A 24263-nucleotide genomic window follows, 5' to 3' on the forward strand; every position below is an offset into this window, starting at 1 on the left:
TTTCCCTCTAGATTAAAAGTTATCACTCCATCTATTTCCCAACTCAAATTAGACCCTGCCATCCTGTCCAATACAACTAATCCAATGTTAATTTATGAATCTAACTGATGACATAAGATACCCCGTAAGCATAATGAATAGAAACTTGCCAAGTATGATGGCACAGTCCTGTAATTCCAGCTACTTAAGAGGCTGAGACAGGAGGATCAGAAGTTTGAGGCTGGCCTGGGCAACTTAGACCCTCTCTCAAAATAAAGAGCTGCAGATGTAGATTAGTGATAGAGTGCCTGTCTAGCATGCACATAGACCAGGATTCAATCTCTAGCACTTCAAAAATAAACAAATGAATATAAACTGCTTTCCATTATGATGTTTATGGAGACAAAAACAATCCCTGTCTTCTTGACTCCAACTAGATATTACTGATGAAATCTTTAAGACATAATGAAACAAAGAAGATATACCATTTTGAAGCTTTTGGCTGACTTTACTTTTTAACTTAGGAAAATGTACTTTTATTAGCTACAGCCAGGTCAAACCACTTCTGCATCACCCAAGGCATGCACTGATTTTTACTGATATACAACATACTCATGGAGACAGAGATCATAAGTGTACAACTCAGTAATTTATCAGAAGGCAAGAACACTGTATCACCACCACCTATGTCAAGAAGGAAAGCCGTATAGGTCCTTAAAAGTCCACTCCATGCACTGACCTATTTTCTGACACTATATATTCATTCTGTCTCATTTTTACTTTCAAATAAATTAAAGCAAAGGCATAGTTTTTACTCATTTTATGCCTGACAAGCCTTTGCAAACTCTTCCCAAAAAATTCAAGAAAAGGGAACAACACCTCCTAATTCATTATGAGGCCAGGATCACCAAGAGACCAAACTGACAAAGACAACACAAGAAAACTGTCTAGTGTAGACAGACCATTCAGAAATGATATGTAAAATTAAATCAAGAAATGGTAGGTACTATTACAAAAGAGAGCAGGAACTGGGATAGGAGACTATTGCAGATAAGGTGGTCATCTGGAACAGACAATGATTAAACTATATAAGGCTCAGTACGTAGATACATGCATGTAAAGACACATTTATCCTATGATTTGAAAACATTTTGTTAATAGCTTCCCATACATTTGAAAAGGTTTCCCCTGTACCTCAATGAAACAGCTAAAACTGTATACTTTTGTAGGTAAAACTCTTTCCATGTATCCTTGAAAATAAACAACTTTGCAAATGTACTGAAGGGTCTGTGACTGAGGGACACTGATGCAATCTACTTTTTGTTTTTTATTTTTTGAGGTAAGGTCTCACTATGTATCCCAGGCTGGCCTCAAACTATCAATACCCCTGCACTGGGATCCAAAATATTGAGATTATAGGTGTTACAGGTGTATATCACCATGCACAACTGATCTTGTTATTTAGAAACCAAAGACATTTGCCAAGAGATAAACTGTATAATTTTAAAAATTGAGATATTTATCTTTGTATGTTTGTATGTATAAATGTTGAGGATGGAACCCAGAGCCTTGTGCATGCTAGGCAAGCATTCTACTATTAAACTACATCTTAAACTGTGTATTTCAATAGTAAAAGGGCAGTGAACAAGGTAATCAGTATTGTTAGAAGCATATAAATCTAGATGGAAATTTACTACTATGGATTAGAAGCCTTAAAATGTCTTTCCCTTTGGCCAGGCATGGTGGTACATACCTGTAATCCCAGCATTTGGGAGGCAGAGGCATGAGTATCCCCAGGGGTTTGAGGTCAGCCTGGGTTACATAGTGAGTTCAAGGCCAGTCTGACCTACATAGCAAGACCTTCTCTTGAAAAACAAAAAAGTCTTTCTCATTGCGTAATTATCTACTTATTATGCTTCACAGTAAGAAAATCATGTAAGAGCAAAAACTAATGCATTTATAAAACAAAACAATTAAAAATCACTAAATAAATATATTCAGGAGATTAAGTTATCTTTTCACCAGGTCGTTTTTGAAGACACGGAAAATACTCAAAATATTATTAAAAGCAAAAAGGCAGTCTATGCAATTAAATGCAATATGTATGCTAGCAAAATACTTACTTGTAGTTGTGAATTTTAAGTTATATTTGCAGGGCTGGGGGTTTAGCTCAGCGGCGTAAGTGCCTACTTGACAAATGCGAGGTTGTGAGTTCAATCCCCGGCACCAAAAAAAAAACCACAAAAAAAGTTATATTTGCAAAGAAAAAAGTGATTAGACAGAAATACATCCAAATATAAAACAGTGTTTTTAGATTTTTTTAGATAGTGACTACTCTTTTTCTGTTAAAAATTATTGAAGCCAGGCATGGTAGCACATGCCTGTAACACCAACTAATTCAGTGGCTGAGGCAAAAAGATCACAATTCAACTTTAGTATGAGTAATTACCAAGACTTTATTTCAGAAAAAAAAAAAATGAAAAGGGCCAGGGGTGTAGCTAAGTGCAAGGCGCTGGACTCAAAGCCTACTACTGCAAAAAAACAAACCAAAACAAGAAAAATTTTTTAAAACACTCACAAAGGTAACAAATACAAAATATATAGAAATTGGTTTCCCCCTTTTTATTTATAACTTGTCTTGTTCCAGAAAGCATTTGTAAATTTTGTTTAATTAAACACAATTTGAGAATTAATTAAAAGGCCGGGCATGGTAACACTTGGGAGGCTGAGGCAGAAGGACTGCTAGGAGTTTGAGATCAGCCTGGACTACATAGTGAGACCAATGTCAGCCTGGCATTTTGAGACATAGTAAGAACCATCTCAAAAAATAAAATAAAATAAAAAAGAATGAATTAAAATAAAAAGGACTGAGATGTAGCTCAATGGCACAGTGCTTGCCTAGCATGTGCAAAAGCCTACATTCAATGCCCAATACACTAAAAAAGAAAGAAAGAGACAGGTTTTTTAAATGGCAACTGGAATGCTCAGCAATTCACCCAAGGTCAACGCTGCAGAAATTTAAATCCATGGGACCTGGGGATTTAGCTCAGCAGCTTAAGCACTTGCCTTGCAAGTGTGTGGTCGTGAGTTCAATCCCTGGTACCAATAAAAAAGAAAAAGACAAAAAAAAAAAAAAAAAGAAAGAAAGAAATTTAAATCCAGGCAGTCTGACTGCAAAGTCTGTGATTTTATCCACTCAGTAATGGCTCCTCCACATTCTTTCTGTATCTTGTTGTTTAATTCTTATATAGTCAACATAAAGGTAGGACACAGAACCAAGATCTGAACTCACATAATGTCCCAAGGAAGGGTAGCAAAGACACAGCCTTCCTCTGTGTTTTTGTGAGGAAGGAATGTGTTCAAATTTAGTGGTTACACTTAAGATAAAACTACATTTGTCATATAAGTAAATGCTGCCATCCCTCCTTTAATGGTAGGTGACAACTCTAGGTGACTTGTATATTAAACAAGATATATCATCTCTATTGTTTGGAGTGTCAAAAAAATTGCAGCAAAAACATGAGTTTAGCCCTGAAAGACATTTGCCAAGAGATAAACTGCATTATTTATCAGATGGAGTGTTTAGAGATATGCATAAAGATTTGGTATAAGGGAATGAAGCTTCAAGAGACACAAACCAATCTGTAATACATTTGAAAGGTGTAGTACGCTACAGACACGTAAGCCTGAATGAGAAAGAGACACTTATAGTATTTCAATAATCTAAAAAGGAAAAGATATATGACTAACAGCCCCTAACAGTGTCTCTCCTTAACTTCACTCTAAATAAATATGAAAATGTACTAGAAAAGAGCTGGGGGTGTAGCTCAGTGGTAGACCACTTGTCTAGCATATACAAGGCCTTGGGTCAGATTCAACACTGAAAAGAAAAAAACCTACTTAACAGAAACACAAACATCAAACATTATCTAGACTGATATATAATCTATTGCTCAAACCTAGGAAGACATTAGCAACTAAGATACACAGACTCAACCCTAAACATACAGGCCTGCTTATGCTTTGCCTCATGAAAGATCTCAAGAGGAGGAATAGTTCTGCCCACCTAAACCAACTGGAAAGGACTCACAGTTTTAATCACTGGCCAAGCATCTGGGCTGTACCATCTGCAGGACTATGCACTGCCCCTCTTCTGGTTTATAGGTGCTGCCTTTCAAGAAAGACTCTGTATTCATCTTTATTTTCATATTTCAAATCCCAGGTTCAAAGCTTGAAGCTTTCAAGTAAGAGCAGGGTCAGACAGTTGAGCCCCTTGCTAGAGCCTTCTAGGAAGCACATGTTCCAGAGCACAGCTGATACAAGACGCGCGAGGAGGAGCCTGCGCAGCAGGGATACTGGAGCGAGGAGTCTGGGCAGAGGAGGGAAAGCAGTCCCCATGTCATGCCAGCCTTGTATACTGGCACTGGCTACATGCCTACCAGGTACCACGTTAGCTCAGAGAAAGCATTTCCAACAGGTGGACAGGGAGCAGAGCCTGAAGCAACCTTAATATCCCTGGCATTTCACCACCCTGGCTTTAGAGGTCGCCTAGTAAGAGCATGGATTAATAGGGAGGAAACATAATCCAGCGGGGAAAATAATATAGCACAAGGGTAACAGAAGAAAAGTCGATCTCTAAAAATAATTTACTGTGAAAACTTTAAGGCCTCCTCCACATAAAAGCTAGATGATTACAGTGTGTGGCTTTTGACTGTAACAAATATACCCTGCCGGTGGAGGATGCTGACGTGAGGCTGCGCATTGTATGCGGAGTTATCTGGGTACCTTCCTTTCAATTTGTTGTGAACCTAAAGCTGCTCTAGAAAATCAAGCCTTCAGAAAACACTACACAAAACAGCTGCAGAAAGTCATACAACTGGCCGAGATGGGATGGGGAGATAACAAGATAAAGTGAAAAGGAAAGGTGAGTTGAGAAACAAAAGCACAATAGTGAAATTAAAAATTAAAAGACTATGGAACAGAAAGTGAAGTGTAGAAAATCTTGTCAGATTGTTCTCTGCTGAGCACAAACTTGACAAGGTTTTCCAGGACAAAAAAAAATCATGGCAGAATAAGAGGTGGTACTAACTGCCGGGGAAGGAAGAAAGGCCGCCAAGTGAAGAAGTATTTCTGAGGATAACACAGGACCGATGGAACAGAGACACTAAAACTACCACAAAAGAAGGAAGGCAAGACAGTGAGATGGCAAGAAAGCAAGGAAGAGGAAGGGAAGAGAGCAGAAGGGCAGGGCAGGAGAAAAGGAGGGGAGAGAAGGGAAGACTCCACAGTGTGTTTCAGTGCTGCGTGGAGATGGAGGAAATACTGAAGGAAATGAAAATATTGTTACTTCCCTTCTAAGTATCTTCCTGAAAGAGTTAAAGACATTATATTACAGTTACACGTGCACAACCATGTTTAGAGCAGCATAGTTCTTAACAGCTAAATCTTGGATGTAGCCTGTATATCCATCAACAGATGAATGGATAAAGAAAATGTGACATTTCTATGCAATGCAGTGCTATTCTGCCATAGAAAAGGATAAATGTGTGTTATTTCTAGCAAAATGAATTGAGGCCATAAGGTGAAATCAATCAGACACACAAGCTTAAATATCACATAGTTGAGAGAGCCAACAGATCCACCTCTGCCTGCCAGCCACCACCACCAAAAGGCTTCTTCCTGCAGACAGCCAGCGGAGCAGGGACACGCAGCCAGGCAAGCCCTACCACCTGTAGGCCACCACTGGTGGCTCTTGCTTCCATAGGGCATCCATCACCCACCAGGAGTATCAGACAAACACACCCCTGTGTGCTTGCCACCATCACGCGAGTCCTAGTGTAAACACACAGACTGAGAGAAGCAGCCCCACCTTTTTGCACCCCTGGTGATTAGGGAAGCCCCAGTGTAGTTGCACAGGTCTGGAGAAGTCCTCCCCATCCCCTGCTATAAATCTGGGATCAGAGGAACTCAGGTGCCTGCCCCATCCCCTACACTGCTGAGGGGCTGCCAAAGTGGGAAGTGCTCACAACCAACTTGTTAGGAGGAACCCAGGAGAATGTCAAGATGAAGGAGCAAAGGCAATCTCAGACCTTCAGCCCACACAGAACAAGTCTGGGAGACACAGTCATGGAAGTTACACATCTGAAATCTCTGGGAGGGCAGGAACTGAAGCAAAGAAGCAACTTCATGAGATTGTAAAAGCAACCAAATCAGAAATAATGTTTCAGGTAAAAGAAGAAATCACAAACATAATGAGAGAACTGCTCAGCATATCTAAAGAAGACATAAATAGAAAAGAGGAGCACAGGAAAATGATGGAAAGCTTGAATGAATATAGAAAGGAATTACAATGCATGAAAACAGGTTCAAAGAGATATCCAGGAAATTAAAAAATCAATTGAAAGCTGGCAAAACCACTTGAGGACACTGAAGACAGACATTCAAACTTTGAAAATAGGATTGCAGCTAGCAACCATGAAAGGAAAGATCTCTTTAAAATAACAAGGAATCAAAAATTAACAATTCAACAGCTGTAAGATGATGCAAAGAAGCATAACATAAGAGTGAAGAAGCAGGGGTCAACACAAATGAATTAGAAGGTCATTTACAGAAGTAATAGCAGAAAACCTCCCAGACATGGGAAAAGGAGCTGGCATGCATATAAATGAGGCATATAGGACTCCAACTAGCTATAAACGAAGTAAATCTACACCCAGACATAGAATAATCAAGATCCCAGAAATTCAACACAAGAACAGAATATTAAAAAAGCTGTTAGAGAAAAGAAACAGATCACCTATAAAGGAAAACCAATCAGAATCATGGCAAACTTGTCAACACAAATCAAGAAGAGTTTGGAGTGAAGTGTTTCAAATCCTGAAAGAAGAAAATTTCCAACCCAGATTGATGTACCCTCTAAAACTATCTCTCAAAATTGATGGAAAAATGAGATACTTTCATGATAAAGAACAACAGAAGGAATTCATGACCACCAAACCAACCCTACAGAAAGTGCTGAAGGATATTCTAGAGAGAGATAAAGATGACCATGGTTCCAGGAACAGCAGCAGAGGAGGAAGCCAAACAAGACAGGCAGTTGAATGAAGGGGAAAAGTGGAGGGCCGATAGCATGGCAGAGACAAACCAATGTATGCTGGTTATACCATTAATGTAGATGGCCTCAATTCAGCAATAAAAAGAAACAGGAAGAATGGATCAAGAAACAAGATCCATTGGTATACTGTATATACGAAACACATTTAACTGGAAAGGAAATTCATAGACTGAAAAATCAAAGGAGAGAAAACAACTGTTCTATGTAACAGGAAACCAGAAAAAAAGCAAGGGTAACTTGCCTATCAACCGCAGAATGCATAAGAAAGATGTGGTATTTCCATGCAGTGGAAAACTATCCAGCTATAAAGTACAATAATCTTGAGGCTCTTATAGGTAAATGGATGCCACTGGAGATCATGTTCATGGGTGAAACAGTTTGAACTCATACACATGAACCCTCGTATAAACAACAGAAAGAATTAATGGGATCCAAAAAGCATTAACAAACATTGTAAAAGTGATAGGGGAGGATACACCTAGGAGTGGAAGGTAGTAACTACTATTAATTTCTTATTGTCTTGTCTTGAACTCTTGTATTCTTTTCACAATTTTGTTAGGTTTGGCCTTGTTCTGCCTTATTTTGTTAGATTTTACTTTGACGGTATGGACAGCTATTTTGAACATAATGGTATGGTAATCATGGTTGGTTTCCTATTATCTTGTTTGGAAGTCTTATGCTCTCATTTGTTTGTTTAATTAGTTTTATTCTGTTTTGGTTTGTTTGATTTTATTACATTTGATGGTATGAACAGCAGTTTTGAAAAAAATGAGACATTATGGCAGCCATTGCTGATTTCCTATCATCTTGTTTTAAAGTCCTATAATGCTTTTATTCTTTTGTTTTGATGGGTTCTATTGTGTTTCATTTCATTTTATTATGTGATAGTATGGACAATTATTTTGAAGAAAATGTGGTATTATGGTAGCTATTGTTCATTTCCTGTTATCTGGTTTTGAAGTTCTGTAATGCTTTCATTATTTTCATTGGTTTTATATTGTTTTGTTATGTTTGATATTCTTGTGTGTGAAAGTATAGGCAACTATTTCAAAGAAAATAAGAGACATTATGGTAGCCACTGTTGATATCCTGTTGTCTTGTTTTGAATTCCTGTGTTGCTTGCATTGTTTTGTTCTGACTTACTTTATTCTGTTTTTTTCTTTAAAATTAAAAAAAACTTTTAAAAAAATCATATAGTTTCTCTTGTATGAGATACCCAAAATACAAAAAGCAAAATAAAAGACAGGTAACAAGAAATAGAGAGATTTTTTTGCAAAAGGGAAGGAGTTCAAGAAACAGAAGGGAAGAGGCAAGGAGGGGAAGGGAAAGGGATGGAAATAATTGAAATGTGTTATGTATGTGCCAAATCCTCATGAGGAATGTAGTCATTATTTACTGCAAACATATACTAATAAAAACAAATAAGTAAATATAGAAAATAATCATTAAGCTAAAACCATGTACATAGTTTACAATAATTATATATATCCACTATGAATTAACCTACACAGAACAAATTCCAGAAAAGGTACAATCTAATGTTAACAGGGATTACTATAAGTAACGAGTGCAACAGAAAGGTGAATTCTCCCATTTTAGAAATGAAGGCTACACAATAACCTCTGAGAGGTAAACTCTAAAGTGAACATTATGGATCCGTATATGGACACAAAAAGTCACCTGAAAGACACATGGTAAAAAGACCTAAGTTAATAATACCGATAAAAATGAAAAAGACAAAAAAAAAAAAAGACCTAAGTTAGATCCCAGGCCAGCTATAATGGACTACAGCCTGTGTGTATAATCAACTACATCTATAAAAGATTACTACTAATGTTGCTGAACCCAGAAAGAACAGAACAAAACAAAGCTAGAAAGATACAGTGAAGATTAGCATGGCCCTTGTACAAGGATGACATACAAATTCATGAAGCATGCCACATTTTTATACTTAAAAAAAAGAATTAAATGCTTTCTCCAGCATTATGTGAGGAAGTCAGGAAAAGAATTTGAGGGTTTTGACCTTAAAGGTTAGAGGAAAGAGCATTCTTTGTGCGGCAGTGGCTAAGGGCAAAATCATTTCTGTCAGAGCCTTGCACCAGCAAATACTTACCTCACATTTTACTTATTCAAGTCCTCTTATTTTGATTCCTTGGTCATGAAATAACCTCCTGATTGTGATTGTGTCCCCTGTGTAATTATGCCCAAAGGGAAACAATGCGCTGATTATAGCAACTACAGACTCTGTTCATAAGATGGCAACTCCTTGTTATGAATTAATAAGTGGGGTTACTAGACAAAATAATAATGCTAGGTCAAAGGCTTTTCAGTTTTGGGGTGTTAGAGAATCTCTTTAAGCATACCAGTTGGAATCAGAGAAAGAAGTTTAAATCTTGGTTCTGTATTGTCGGACCTCAAGTATTAAAAATAGCGTATGCGTCAAATCAGCACAGTATTTGACAGAGTAGGTACCCAATAAGTATTTGTTGAATAAACAAAATGAAGACACATAATCAACAAGTGGTTCTTATTTAAATCTTGGATTTTTTTTTTTTTTTTTTTGTATTTTTACCGGTACCAGGGATCGAACTCACGACCACAGGCTTGCAAGGCAGGCGCTTATGCTGCTGAGTTACATCCCCAGCCCCGGAAGTCTTGGAATTTAAATGAGCTCATTTCATGTATGTCTTTCTCCAAAAGATAGACCTTATCTTAGACTACTAAGCAAAAATCATGATTCAGGGCTCATCAACCTTAAAGATCATACCCTTAAAGACTTTATAAGATCTCTAGGTAATCTCTAGGTAATAAGAAGCTTTTGGAAAAAAAAAAAAAAAAAAAAAAAGACTGGCAAGCTTGTTTGTATTTTTCTGGTTTTCATACTCTGATATATCCAAATGGGAACTGAGTCAAAGATCTAATTTTTAAAGAGGTATCTCTGAATGGCGGGATTGGGAGTTACTATTTTCCTTCTATGGTTTTCAAAATTTTGTAAAATGCTATTACACAAAAGAAAAGTTGCTCTTTTGATTAATTTTTTTAAAAAAACCACCACAAAAAATTGAGCAAAAAAAAAAAAAAACAGACACAGAAAAGAAAAGGGGCCAGAGACTTAGCTCAGTGGCATAGCACCTGCCTGGCAAGCACAAGGTCTTGAGTTTGATTCCTGGTACCAACAGAAAAAGAAAAAGAAAAAGAAAAAAAGATATGACTAAACAGGAAATAAGCAATGGCACTAAAGTGCCTTTTGATCAGGTGCTGTAGATTTGCTAAAAATATAAAGGAATTTGTTCTTACATTCTCTATCAGCCTTCTTTAAAAAAATCTACATTCACGTATGAGGTTCATAGACTCTTTAAGATAAAAAAACAAAGTAAAGGTCCTGAAGAAAGCCATTCTTGTTAGTGACCATGAGAGCAATTCTTCCCATCAATGTTCAGTTCTTTGAACATCTTTCGGGAAGCCCCTGGCATGAGGCCAGAACAAAAGGACTAAAATGCATACTCCAGACCAATTCAAGAGGCTGTTGTTTCTGAGTTACAGAAACTAAAGAAAGTAAAAGCCTCCTTAAAGTTAATTCCTCTATGAAGTAGTCACACAGCACAGTGAAAACTGTTAGGTGTACTTAGATGCGATGTACTTTTCCTCAAAATAAAATGACCTATCAATGTGAAATGCCTAAAGACAGTGTGTTAAGAAAAATAAAACTTGAATCGACAATTATTTTTTTAAAAAACCAAAATATCAGTTAAGTATTATGGTGCATATTAGTAATTTTAGCACTTGGAAGACTGAGGCAAAAGGGCTGAAAATTCAAGGCCAGCCCAGGCTACAAAACAAGAACCTAAGCCACGACTACATTAAGAACTTTTTACTGGTAGACAAATAATCTTTGTTTTTTGTTCTTGTTTTGTTTTGTTTTTGCTAGAACTGAGAAGTCACATAACTTGTGACTCTGTAATTTAGTTAAATTACAAAATGGTTTAGAAGCAGAAGTAGAAATGTGACTGTCATGTGATCAACTTTATGTTTTGGGAGAAATATATAAGTTATGATCTGTATTTTCTTACATAAAATATGGCTTACTACCTGGCATGCCTATAATCTCAGCACTCATGAGGCTGAGGCAGAAGGATCACTACCAGTTCGAGGGCAGCCTGGGCTACAAGGTGAGTTCAAGGCAAACTTGAGCTGCACAGAGAAGCCCTGTCTCAAAACAAAGAAAAAAAAGTGTGTGCATATGTGTGTGTGTGTGTATTTTACATCTTACCCTGTGATTCCCTTTTCTTCATCTCTGCATCTGGATGTTCATCTAAGAAGAAATCTGGTATCAAAGGATGGCCTGAAAAATTGACCCCAAAATAATCAGGTTAACAAAAAAGCAGTAATACACTAAGATTTTAATATCTGTTAAATAAACACTATGTGTGTTCTTAAAAACATAGTGTTTATTTAACAGATATTAAAATCTTAGAACAATGGAAAAGGTCCCCAGAACTGTCAAGCTGCTTATTAAATTAATTTCCCTGTGACTCAGTTAACCTCTTCTCCTATGACAAACTTCATCTTCAAAATTTAATTTTTAAAAATCATCTGTTATAAACTAGCTGAGAAGCACACACCTATAATCCCAGCACTCTGGCAATCTGTGGAAAGAGGACTGCAAATCGGAGCCCAGCCTTGGCTTCCTTTCGGCTAACAGCTATGGCTAAAAAAACTAATTACCTTTCACAAGATAAGCCAGCCTCTTGCCACTGAGTTACATTTCCAGCATTTTTTTTTTTTAAAACACAAGATCTTGCTAAATTGCCCAAGGTGATCTCAAATTTATAATTTTTATACTTCAGGCTCCCAAGTGGTGGGATTACAGACCCTGCGTGATGCTACTTAATTAATTAACCAGCTAGTTAATTACCTTACCATGACACTGATACCTTTAAGACACACGTATGTTGGGAGATCTGAAGGCCACAAAACCTCCAAAACTGGCATAAAATCTCTTTAAAGGTTAAACAAACTTCTGGAGGGCAGCAATAAATCGATACTTGTTATAGCCTTGTATCACAGTACTTGGATCATATTAAGTCTTCCATACTAAGAATGACTGTTAAATACATCACATTTTAAATTTTCTGTATAATGATTTAGTGGCCCCAAAACCTAAAGCAATGATTACAGTGTACCAAGGCCCCAGAAGAACTGAGTCTGGTTTTGGTTCTGCCATTTATTAGCCATCTGCTCTTAGACAAAGGCTTTTATCTCGCTGGACCTATTTTTCCACTTGCAATGTTAACTGATAAATATTGTGTGCACACTGTGTGTTTGAGTACCATCCAAACACATTGTATAGGTTTTCACACACGGTTCTAACAGAAATCCTATGTGGAAATTAACGTTCCCTTAATTTTACAATTAGGAAATTGGGGCTCATAGTCACAGGCATGAGCAACAGAGCTGAAATTGAACCTGACTTGTTTTCTACCCCATTCCATGTTCTTAATCACTTAAGACGGTATTACTTACCTTATAGGACTGCTACAAAGATTAAATAATCTTTAGTACAACAATGTAATTGCCATTTGTGGCTATAATACCTGTTGTTTAGGATGCACTGTATTTTACTTATTAATTCATTTATTTACTCTTAATTTTTATTTTTAGGGACAAGGTCTCACTATACAGTCCAGGCAGGGCCCCGATTTCCTGGGCTCAAGCTATCTTTCTTACTTAGCCTTCTGAGTGCCATGACTAGGGTTACAAGCTACTTGGCTAATACCTAGCTAAGAATACATGATACTTTTTATATGAAGTACAAATCTATATCATCATCATCCTCTGCAATTTCAGAGGAAGTTATTTTGACCAGGGGCATTTTCTAGAAACTTCTCAAGTCATACTACAGAAGACAGGTCTTGCTCATGCATTTTAATCATGTCATCAAACTAAGAGACTACACTCAAGGATGAACAACTGGAATGAAGCTATAATCTTAAAGTTTTTTGTAAATAGCCTACTATTGTATCATTATATCTAAATAAATAAAATCATTGCTTTGATTTTTAAAAGCTCAATTTTAAAAACCAATTTTCATTTCTGGCTCCAAAATTTGGAAATGGCTAATGACAGATGATCTCCAACTGTATACCACTTCAAAAGCTCTCAGCTTGGGGCTGAGGATTTAGCTCAGTGGCATAAGCACCTGCCAATTCCCGGTACCAATTTAAAAAAAAAAAAAAGCACTCAACTTTTGTTTGTTCTTTCTCTCTTAAATAGTGTTGATATGGAGCCAGGGATGGTGGCACATGCCTGTAATCCCAGCACCACGGGGGCTGAGCCAAAACTATCACCACAAGTTAGAGGCCAGCCTGAGCTACATAGTGAATTCAAGGCCAGGCTGAATTGCACAGCAAGACTCTGTCCAAAAAAAAAAGTTAATCTGAACTCTATAGCAAGACCCTGTCTCAAAAAACAAAGCTAGTGTTGGTGTATGGTTTTCCCTTCAATGGAAAGATGGTTTTTACTTTTTTTTTTTGTACCAGGGATCGAACTCATGTTCATGTGCTTTCTAGGCAGGTGCTTATACCATTGAGCTAAATCCCCAGCCATGGAAAGATGGTTTTTAAAGAACATATTCCTTTTATAATCATACAAACACACAGACATAGTCAATGAAGAAAATGTAGGAAAATACATCACTACTTTCAAACACAGTAAGCTTTACCTGGTTTAACTGCATAGACATCAAAATTTTTTATTCCTTCTTCTTTTAAGATAATTTCATCAATAACAAAGTTGCCAGTAAAGCTTTTGGGCTTTTTAAAAATGGAATATGCAGCATCTGCAATTATCTCCGCTTTTCTACATTGGCTTTCAACACCTGATCCTCCCAGCATGTCCATAGCAGCAGTGTGTATGGCTGTAGAGAAAACACACACACACACAACCCCAAATTAAACAAGATGACTATAGAGGTAACAAGCAAGTCTTACTCTTCAATTTCCAGATGATGAAAACAAAGTCCACAAAGCTTACAGGGTTTACTAAATGTTCTACAGGGAGAATTCCCTTACTCTATGTAATGCTGCCTTATACATAATTCCTTCATGAGAATCCCAGCAAAACTAAGACTTCTGATTTAGAATGTTCAAGAGTACAGACAGTGTTCTTAAGAGTCAAGAAAGCCAGTATGGTATAATGAAAAAGGCAGTGAATTAAAAAGCAATAGAGTGGGATTTTTGTATCAGCCATACCATGACTTCTAGTAAGCCACTTTAACATCTTCAGACCTCAGTTTCCTATCTTTAAAATGTAGGGCTTCCTTTCTCAAGTTTATTGTACCTTGTTCCCCTGTATTAGAAAACAGAGACCATTTTTCTTGTTCATCACTGTATTCCCAGCATCTAAAACGAACAAGGCATCATAATCATGCAATAAATAAGGAAAGGGCATTTTTAAATTCAGTAACACTGGTTTGTAGAAAGTACTAGAAAATATGAATTAAAGGAAAAATTTAGCTGATTTTTGTACCAGGAATTGAACCCTCAGTCCAAAAGGGAAAATTTTTAAATTATTATTCTTTGATCCAGAGATAAAACAATGCAAATATTTGCAAACAATTCTCATCATTTTAGGTGCACTTTTTTGAGGTGGGTTCTTGCAGTGTTGCCCAGGCTGGCTCCATACCTTCTGGGCTCAAGCAGTCTTCTTGTCTCAGACGCCTTAGTAGCTGGGCTTTTAGGCTCATGCCACTGGCAAGGTATAGACACATTTTAAATTGTTTCTCATATGAAATAACTTGAAACTGCATGATCAATGGAACATTAATTATACACTGTCAAACTAATATCTCAATTTATTAATAAAGCATCAAAATCCTTTTATTACAATGCACTTTAGGTTTCAGTTTCTAGTAATTGCAATAAAATTACTCTTTATCCCATTTTTAACAAATCATTTAAAATTGGTACAGCCTAGAATATTTGTAGCTTTCAAAAAACATTTGTAGCTTTTAAGACCTATTGGCCCTTTTTTATCCTACAAAATTACTGAGCACTTACCATAAGCCAGGCACTAGAACACATATTGGGGGCAAAGCAGTAGACAAAACAGACCTAAATCCTTTACCTTCATGGAATTTACATCTATTTCAAGGAATGCCCAACTAACTTCAGGAATTTCTTAAAAGCACTCAGTTATTTTATCATACAACTAAAATTCCTTACTAATAATTAATCTTTTTACTTAACCAACAGTCTAAGAAGTAATCATTCTTGAAGTGATACCTTATTAATAAAAAAGAGGGGCTAACATTCATTAAGTGTACTTTGTGCAGGGCAGGTTGTTACACCCTTCACATGCATTATCTGAATTAATTCTGAAAACCCATGAAGTAGGTACTGTTATTTTCATTTTGCAGACAGAAGTATTCAGGCACAGAAATAAGTGTTAGATACTTGTCCAAGACCACACGTGCTGGAATTCAGATACCCAGCAGTCTGATAGATTCAGGTTTTCATCTACCATGCAATAATGGTTCACACATCATTTACCAACATTCTTGGAGTTCAGTTATTGTATCACTGCCATAAACTATACCACTTTTTCTGTAAATATTTCAAGACAGTCCACTTTGAGATGATATGCGTAAGTGTATACACTCTTAGTCTAACTGTGGTGTGGTGATCCTTAACAACTCTAAATTAGAGGTCTAAAGAGTATAATGTCACAAGGCATACAGTGGTGGATACCTGTAATCTCTGTTACCTGGGAGGCTGAGACAGGAAGACTCCAAGTTTGAGGACAGTCTTAGCAACTCAGTGAGATGTTCTCTCAAAATAAAATTTTTCAAAAGGGCTGGATGTATCTTGATGGTAGAGCATTTGCCTAGCATATCTGAGGCCCTTCATTTAATCCCCATCACAGGAAAGAGGGAGAGAAGGAGGGATTCACATACACATAAATACATGCTGCATGTGTGTGTATGTGTAGAATATTAGAACAAAAAAATGGTTCCTCAGACAATCTATTATTACTTTTAGAGTCTTTCTAAGTAAGACACAAAGAATATACAAATAGATGTTCAAAATTAAGAGATGAGCCATAGAGATATGCTCAAAACCTCAAGATTTTGCAATGCCAACAGGCTAGTCAGATTATAAAAACTGCTATATTTTTCTAGGGAAAAAAATGCATAAGATTTGTCATGAACAGAACACAGAAGGCTTGGACCATAAGTATCACAAAAGTGATCTTAAATTTGGGTCTTAGTAAGGAATAATTGGGAAGACATCTAAGAGTTTGCAACCTTCCTGATTAGAAGTTACTCAAAACATTTTTTTTTTTTCCTTTTTGAGACAGGGTCTTGCTCTGTAGACCTTTAACTCACTATGTTGCCCAGGCTGATCCTGAATTCACAGCGATCCTCCTGTCTCAGCTCCTCAACTCTTGGGATTATAGGGGTATGCTACCACACTCAGCCAATAAGAGTCTTAAAACCAATCAAAGATTTCCTTCTATTAGCACAGGATGTGCACTTCAGGCTTAAGACATCAGCCTGACTTCAACACCTCCCAGCCCCTACTAAGCACTCACTGAACCAGTAACAGTCCTGATTATAAAGTATATTGTTACTTAATGTACCACCACGGAAACAAGAGCTGCCAGCTAAACTACAACACATCATTAACCAGGAGATGCACAGTGACATTAGAGATGTAAAGCATTTAAATGTAAGAGTTGTAAAAATGTAAAACATGGGCATCTCACAATCAATGAAATAAGGTATACACTGCTGTTTAACCTAAACAGTGACTGCGTCCCTTGAAAAACAAGGCACTTTGTTTTGATTTTCGGCCCAAGAGAGGAGGGAGGCCAGCTGCCATCCTGCCTCCTCATTTTTCTAGGTAAACCTAGTTCTCACATTTATTTCTAATGTAGCCCAGGTGTCCAAAGATGGCAGAGAACTGTGATACTCTCATGACTTTTCCCTCTGCTGCCATTACCAAATCAGCAGCTGCCCTTCCCAAATTCCACACCTCAGCCCACATAAACTCCACCCTCAAGTGGTCCTTCCTGTTTCTGCCACACACTTTACTTCCAGGCCAGTGAAGAGAGACGAAAGGGGCAGCCAATGTTCTGAGTGACAGCCATCATTTCTACCCTGCCCTGAACTGCAGCGGAAATGATGAAATGGGTCTTATGGTAGAAAACATATATTACATGGCATCTATTCTGTTAAATTCAGTGACTCTCCTTTTCCTTGAAAGGCACTCATATTGGGAGATTAGTTCTAGCTCCAGCTAACATAGTCTTCTATACAGTCCAGGAGGAGGAAATGCTTGTTTTCAAAAATAGAAACCTCACCAACAGCCCAGTGCTTGGATACGCCCTCAAATCCATTTTCACTCTTCCATTTTCACTGTCTCCCTCATGAATAATGAAATAAGTTAGCTAGCTTCTCTGTCTCTCCTCTCTCCAATCTTATAGACCATCTAACAGTCAACGCCAGATTAAATATCCTAAACCTCATCAACAATCATATCACTTTATTGGTCCTATTTGTTCCTCTGTTTGATATTACTCTTTAGCTTTTAAAATTCTTTAAGGGGTTCTTCCCTAACTATAGGTTAAAATTCAGCCCCCTAGAGCAAGGATGCAGCTTCGCGGTAGAATGCCTAAATTCCATCCCAGCATACCAGAAGAAACTCAACAGCTGAAAGTTAGAAAACAAGACCTGAGGCCTAGCTGAGTGTGACAGTGCATGCCTGGAAGCCCATCCCTGTAGCAGAGTCAGGCGGAAGGATCACAAATCTGAGCTCTGCCTGGGCAACTCAGCAAGACCCTGTCACAAAACAAAATAATAAAAAGAGACAGGAGACGTAGCTTAATGCAAAAGCCCTGGTTTCAATTCTCACATAACAAGAAAAGAGAAAAAAAGAAGAAAAACAAAAAAAGAAGAACATAAAGTGTAGCTCCTTCATCTCCTCCTGTCCACCCAACATTCCAGTAAACCTGAACTACTAGACTTGCTTAAATTCAACGCAAAACAACAGCACCGCCATCATATCATATCTAAATGTCGTCAAACTCAGGAATTTCAACAAATGCACATATAGGAGTGTCTGTGCTGCACCCTTTTGTGTATTGTCCCCTCTGCCAAGGAATGTTCCAGATTTTCTTCTTGATAACTCCAAAACTCCCTTGAGATCTTATTTCATTTGCATGCCTTCTTTTGAAAATCTCCTTTGCTAAGCCTGAAACCTGAGCTACCTGGCCCTCTTGCTATGTTTCAAAAGCATCCTGTATGTAATTTACCATCTTATGCACCACAAGGAATATGACTGTAAATTCAATTTATTTTGTCATAAGTTTAGGACTAAATCATATCACTGGTTCCAAGATATCTAGTAAACCTTCCAAAGTGAACCTCTCAAAGCTAAAGCAAAGACCTACACAGTAAGTTGATTTCTCCTGACAATCTTGATGGCATCTTCTGTATTCCTTGCCACATAGTGTTCCCCTTAATATAAGCTTTGTTCAGAATACTCATTTCAGAGTTGGACAGAAGATAATCCTACAGCACACTCATTCACTCATTCTCCCATTCCTTTATTCATTCATCAAATCTGAATTGAGTATTTACAATGACAATAATAAAATGAACAAAGAAGACATTGCCCCTATCCTCAAGAAGTTTTTGTTCTATCAAGGAGTAATAAACATCCATAACTATAAATTAATACTTTAACCACATAGTGAAACCCTGTCTCAAAAAAAAAGTATACAAAATAAAAATAAAATGTTAAGTGATGTATATGAGGTGTAGGACTATTAAACCATTGCCAAACCCCTATCTTATAAGAACTATTAGCATTTGACACATTCGATTACTCCTCTTCCTCCTTGAAACACTTTCTTCAAGTGGCTTTCAAGACATCACCTCTTGAGACCCAAGCCTTTCCCCATGAGTCAGCGCCAGTCATAGACTGCAGGGCAAGAAAATAAGGATTCAATAGGAAGCAAGCCCTCCCTACAAACCAGCACCATGCCTGGGCCACTGCAGGTGAGGAGGCAGCCAGATCCAGCCCCTTCCAGTGCTCAGGTTGGCAAACAAGAGCCAATCCTCCATCCCCTTCCCCGCCCCCATAAGTGATGAGCTGATTCAGAGAAACACAGGCTGCAATGATAGCTATTGAGGTGAAGTATAATTTGAGGTTTGTGGTGTTTTGGTATTTCACTGACCTTGCAGGTTTAGGGACAGTGGTCTGATCATCTATTCAGAGGATAGCAGTACACTGTGTGGCATCTATGGGGGATTTCTTTCTGAAGGTAGCAGCCATTGTTAATTCCCTATTATTTTGTTTTGAAGCCCCATATCATTTTCATTGTTTTGTTGCATTGGGTTTTGTTCTGTTTTGTTTTGTTATATCCAATGGCATGAGCAGCTATTTCAAAGATAGCAAGACATATTATGGTAGCCATTTTGCATTTACTATTGTCTTGTTTTGAAGTCCTTTATTGCATTCATTGGTTTTCTAATTGGTTATATTCTGTTCTGTTCTGTCTGATTTTTACTATATCTGAAGGTATCTGAAACTATTTTGAAGACAACAAGAGGCATTATGGTAACTATTGTTGATTTGGTATTGTTTTGAAGTCCTGTATCAGTTCACTGGTTTGTTTTGATTGGTTTTATTCTGTTTTATTTTCCTTGGTTTTATCCTCTTTAAAAAAAAAAAAAAAAGACATCACACTCTTTGGGTTCTTTCCATCTTACTTGCCTATTCAGTTTACCTTCTCTTCCAAACTTTTTAATGTTACAATGGCCAATGGCCTTTCCTCTTCTGTGTACTCCTTGGATAGTACTGTCTAGCCCACGGTTTCATACGCCATCTATCTGCTGTAAACCCACAACTATTTATCTCTGACCCCAGATTCATAAGCCCAGCTGCCTGTCTCCCTGCATGCCCAAACACAATACCCCAAACTGTAGTCTTATTCTCCCCATCTGCCTTATCTACAGTTTTCCCTACCTCAGTTCCTACAAGCCCACTGTTGTAGTCACTCAAACAAAATCTTGGAGTCCCCTTTGTTTCTGTCTCTCACAACCCAAATCCAACCTATCAGCAGATCCTGATTCAGCACGTGACTACTTTCCACCACCTTTACTGCCAACATCCCAGCCACAGCCACCAACATCTGTGCTAGGTTACTGCAGCAGCCTCCAAATGCTTTTTCTTTTGCCCCCAAAAATATAGGCTCAGCACAGCAGCCAGAGAGACCCTTCTCAATATCTGTGCTTGATCAAGTCCCCTATCTACTCAAAATTCACCAATAATTCCTCATTTCACTCAGAATAAGTGGCAAAGACCAAGTCCTGACAAGGATCTACACCATTTCCTCATAGACATTCTCCTCTTTTCCTGCTACTCTCCCCTTGCTCCAGCAACAATGGCTTCTCTCTGCTCTTTGATTCTGCCAGATATGATCATCTACAGAACCTTGACACTGGCTACTTCCTCTGCCTTTTATGCTTTTCTCTCAAATAACCTGTGACTAACAGGCACCTAACACATTTTGTTGAATGAATAACATCTAAAATTCTTATGGCTAGGCTTTTTCTAACTTTGTTACCCCAGGATCCCAAAAACTTACAGGTTAGGGGAGCAGATGCAAGTGGAAAAGACAAACTACAAACAAAGGTAACAAACTCTCACATTGCTCATGCTAAATGGGAAACTTGGTGAGGGTAAGGATGGCATCACCTTCATCACAATACCTCCATCAAGCACACTATTATTTATTTGCTGAAGGAACAGGAATTGAATGCAGAGACACAATGCAGGGGACTATGTCTGACACGACAGTCTCAATTCATGTTTGGAAAATCAATGACCAGAAAGGGGCAAGTAACAAAAAAGAGGGAAGGCACTGTGCTGGAACTTAAGCTTCCTCAGCAGCCTCCTTTTCTAACTCTCTCAACAGTAATAAGAGTGGCAGCTGGGGTGGGGAAAGGAGACTGACAAAGTCTAAGGAAGAGAGAAAAAAGAAAGGAGGAGGTACAGTGAAGTGTGAGCTACCAAAGTTTTTGACTGTGACTCACATAATAAGCAACATTTTTTGCCAACATGATTAAAAATACATAAATATACACAACTTACAAACACAAATGTCACTTATATAACATATATAAAACTAAAGTTTATGGAACAATACTGATAAGTATGATGTACTGCAGTATTTTCCCTTTTCTTTTTGGGAGCACTTGAGATTGAATCCAGATCCTTTGCACTGAGCTACATTTCCAGGCTATTTTTAAATTATCTTTTGTTTTGTAACAGAGTCTAAGTCAATATGTTGCCTAAGATAGGCTCAAACTTATGATCCTCCTGCCTCCTAGAGTGCTGGGAAGTAATATTTTCAATTCTATTTCATTGGCACACATCTGCAATCCCAGCTACCCAGGAAGCTGAGGCAGGAGGATCATAAAATTTAAGGCCAATCTGAGCAATAGTGCTAAAATTTAAAAAAAAAAATTTTTTTAAAGATTACAAATTTAGCTCAGTAGTAGAGGACTCGCCCAGTATGTACAAGGTGCTGAGTTCAATCTCCAGTACATCTGGGCATGATGATACATGCCGGTAATACCAGCACTCAGGAGGCTGAGGCAGGAAGATGCATGTTTGAAGCCAACCTGGGCTATAAAAGGAGTTCAAGACTTGAGCTTCATGGTGAAACCCTCTCTCCAAAAGACAAGACAAACAAAAAATTCTCCAAGACAGGTTTTTTGCCTTGGTTATTTTTATCTCATTGCTAGAACAAAATACCTGTCACTCAAATTTTTTTCTAGGGATCACACTCATGACCGCACATGGCAGGCAGGCACTTACTCTGCTGAGTTCCTGTGACCCAAATTTAAAAGAGGAAAAGGTGGGGCTGGGGATTTAGCTCAGCGGCATAAGCGCCTGCCTTGCAAGCAGGCAGTCGTGAGTTCAATCCCTGGTACCGATAAAAACGAAAAAGACAAAAAAATAAAAAAAATAAAAGAGGAAAAGGTTATTCAGCTTACAGTTTGTGGAAGTTTCAGGCTGTAATCAGCTGGCTCCAAGGCAGGGTGGCACATGGCACAAGGTCAACACTCCAAGCAGCAGAAGACAGCAAAAGCAACAAGAGCAGAAAGACTCTGTCCCTTATAAGGTATGTGGACTACCTGCCCCAGAGAGGGTGCAGCACTCATACACATAATCACAGTGCTGGACCATGAATCAATCACAAACTCTAGAAGCCCATCTCTGAAAAGTGCTTCCATGACTGCACAAGGCTTTGGGGGCATCCAGACACAAACCATAACAGGAAGGAAGAGAATGGGAGAACGAACTCTGTCTGCCACCTATAAAAGCAATTTCACAATACACCAAATTGATATCATAACTCTCTGAATTGACTTTATAATTCATCAGTGAGTCCTCACACAAAGTCTGAAAACTATTAGAGAAGCACCTTTTCACTCTCATTTTTTTTTTTTTTTTACCATTACAAAGAATAGCATTCCTCAGAAAATCTTTGAAGAATTATGCCTGTTACAGAAATAGGGAAACAATCAACAAAGCATGGTTCTGGGTCCACAGTGGGACAGGGAAGGAAGGAGTCTTGGTCAAACTGTAGGAGGAAGGAATTAAGCAAATTGACTCCTAGCATCCTTAGAAGAAAAGAAAAGATAATTCTGGAGGACTGGTCACAACCACGAAATATTCCTACGGATCACTGCAGCAACACACCTTGGTGCTCTGTAAATTCCCGTCCCCAGCTTTTGCTTCCCCAGCTTCTACAGAATAGGTGGTAGATCTTCCTGTACAGCTTGTAGCTGAGAAAATCCTTCCACCCAATACAGAAAAATGGGAAGCAAACATGAAAAGATATCCTTTACTTCTTCCCAAACCAGAACTCTGGGTATTCACACTACTCTATGCAGCAGTTCAGTTTAAGGGTACCCTCAAGTAGGGTGGGGAGTGTGGCTCAGTGACAAGGCATATGCTCAGCATGTCTCAGGCCCAGGGTTCAATTCTTAGTCCTCAACCCTCAAAATAATCTACACAAAGAGAAAACAAAAATAGAAAAAATAAGCAAAAAAGGAAAAAGCAGAGTAACCCCAAGAATATAATACTCTGCATAAATCCTCAATTAAGTGTGCTCTTAAAGGTGGGCATGGGGGCACATGCCTGAAATTCCTGTGCACAGGGACAGGAGGATTGCCACCAAGTTCAAGGCCATTCTGAACTACATAGAGACTTGTCTCCAAAACACAAAACAACAACATGCTTTTTAAAGGCTCATTTCTACCAAACCAGTTGAACACTAGATGAAAAAGTCAAACATGTATCCCTGGTACCCTGCACAATGTCTGACACATGGTAATTGCCTGTTGGGTGGATTGAAAACTGATGGTCATCTTAAACACCAGCTGAACTGAATCAGCATAGTGTTGAGTGTATGGCCCACCTCAGGAGTGTTACCAGCATAAAAAGGAGGCCTGCAGAGGAAAAGTAGTGCTAGTGTTGTTGTTTGGAGCTGTTGGCTCTTTTGGAGTTACTGGTTCTTCTGGAGGAGCCTGTCACGCTGGTTCCCAATACAAACTGGGTTGTTTTCATTATCAGAGGAGCTCAGGACCTTGTCGTTGCTGAGAATGGCTGTGGTTCTCTTTGAAGAAGCTCTGGTCCTTACTTTGAGCATTGCTTCCTGGCTCCAGAGGGTAAGATGTGTGATGCCCAGTCTCACGAGAAGCTTGTCACTCTGGATTCTTGATATGAACTCGGTTGTTATGATCACTGGAGGAACTTGGGACTTCACTCTTGCTGAGGATGGTGGTGGTACTTTTCAGGGGAGCTCTGGTCCTTACTTTGAGTGTTGCTTCCTGGCTCTTGTGCAGAACTCTCAGCCTTCTAGCACAGATCCTTCATCCCACTGGCGCAGACTTTCTAGCTCCCACTGTGGACCTTTGGGCCTTTTGAGTATTGATCCATGAAACAGACTTCATGAGTCATTGTTGTGGGCTTCAGGCCTCCAGTTGAACTAGTGGGAGGCTTTGTTGTGGGCTCTAGGTCTTTAGCTGAACTCATGCAGGATACTGCCATGGGATCCAGGCCCTTGGCTAGATTCTCTAGGTCTTTAGTGT

At 38.4% G+C, this 24263-nt stretch overlaps 1 protein-coding gene and 1 non-coding gene across 3 annotated transcripts in view; one reads left to right on the forward strand and one right to left on the reverse strand.

Moving 5' to 3' along the window:
• Hsdl2 (hydroxysteroid dehydrogenase like 2) overlaps positions 1-24263 on the reverse strand; it is a 73100-nt gene that overhangs the window by 15286 nt on the left and 33551 nt on the right. The window contains exons 7-9 of one of the 2 annotated variants that reach the window (XM_013145894.3): positions 13815-14009; positions 11364-11435; positions 2103-2165 (exon numbers count right to left, since the gene is read on the reverse strand). In XM_013145894.3, the coding sequence (XP_013001348.2) occupies positions 2103-2165; positions 11364-11435; positions 13815-14009 (330 nt within the window). The remainder of the gene's footprint in view (positions 1-2102; positions 2166-11363; positions 11436-13814; positions 14010-24263) is intronic. The other variant, XM_003463817.5, reaches the window with a different exon arrangement.
• Positions 8932-9040, forward strand: LOC111755205 (U6 spliceosomal RNA). Its single transcript, XR_002789780.1, has one exon. It is a non-coding gene; the product is annotated as a U6 spliceosomal RNA (small nuclear RNA).

This window comes from Cavia porcellus, unplaced genomic scaffold (assembly GCF_034190915.1).
Source record: "Cavia porcellus strain 051 isolate PalLab524CR breed Dunkin Hartley unplaced genomic scaffold, mCavPor4.1 scaffold_1, whole genome shotgun sequence".
Lineage (NCBI taxonomy): Eukaryota > Metazoa > Chordata > Mammalia > Rodentia > Caviidae > Cavia > Cavia porcellus.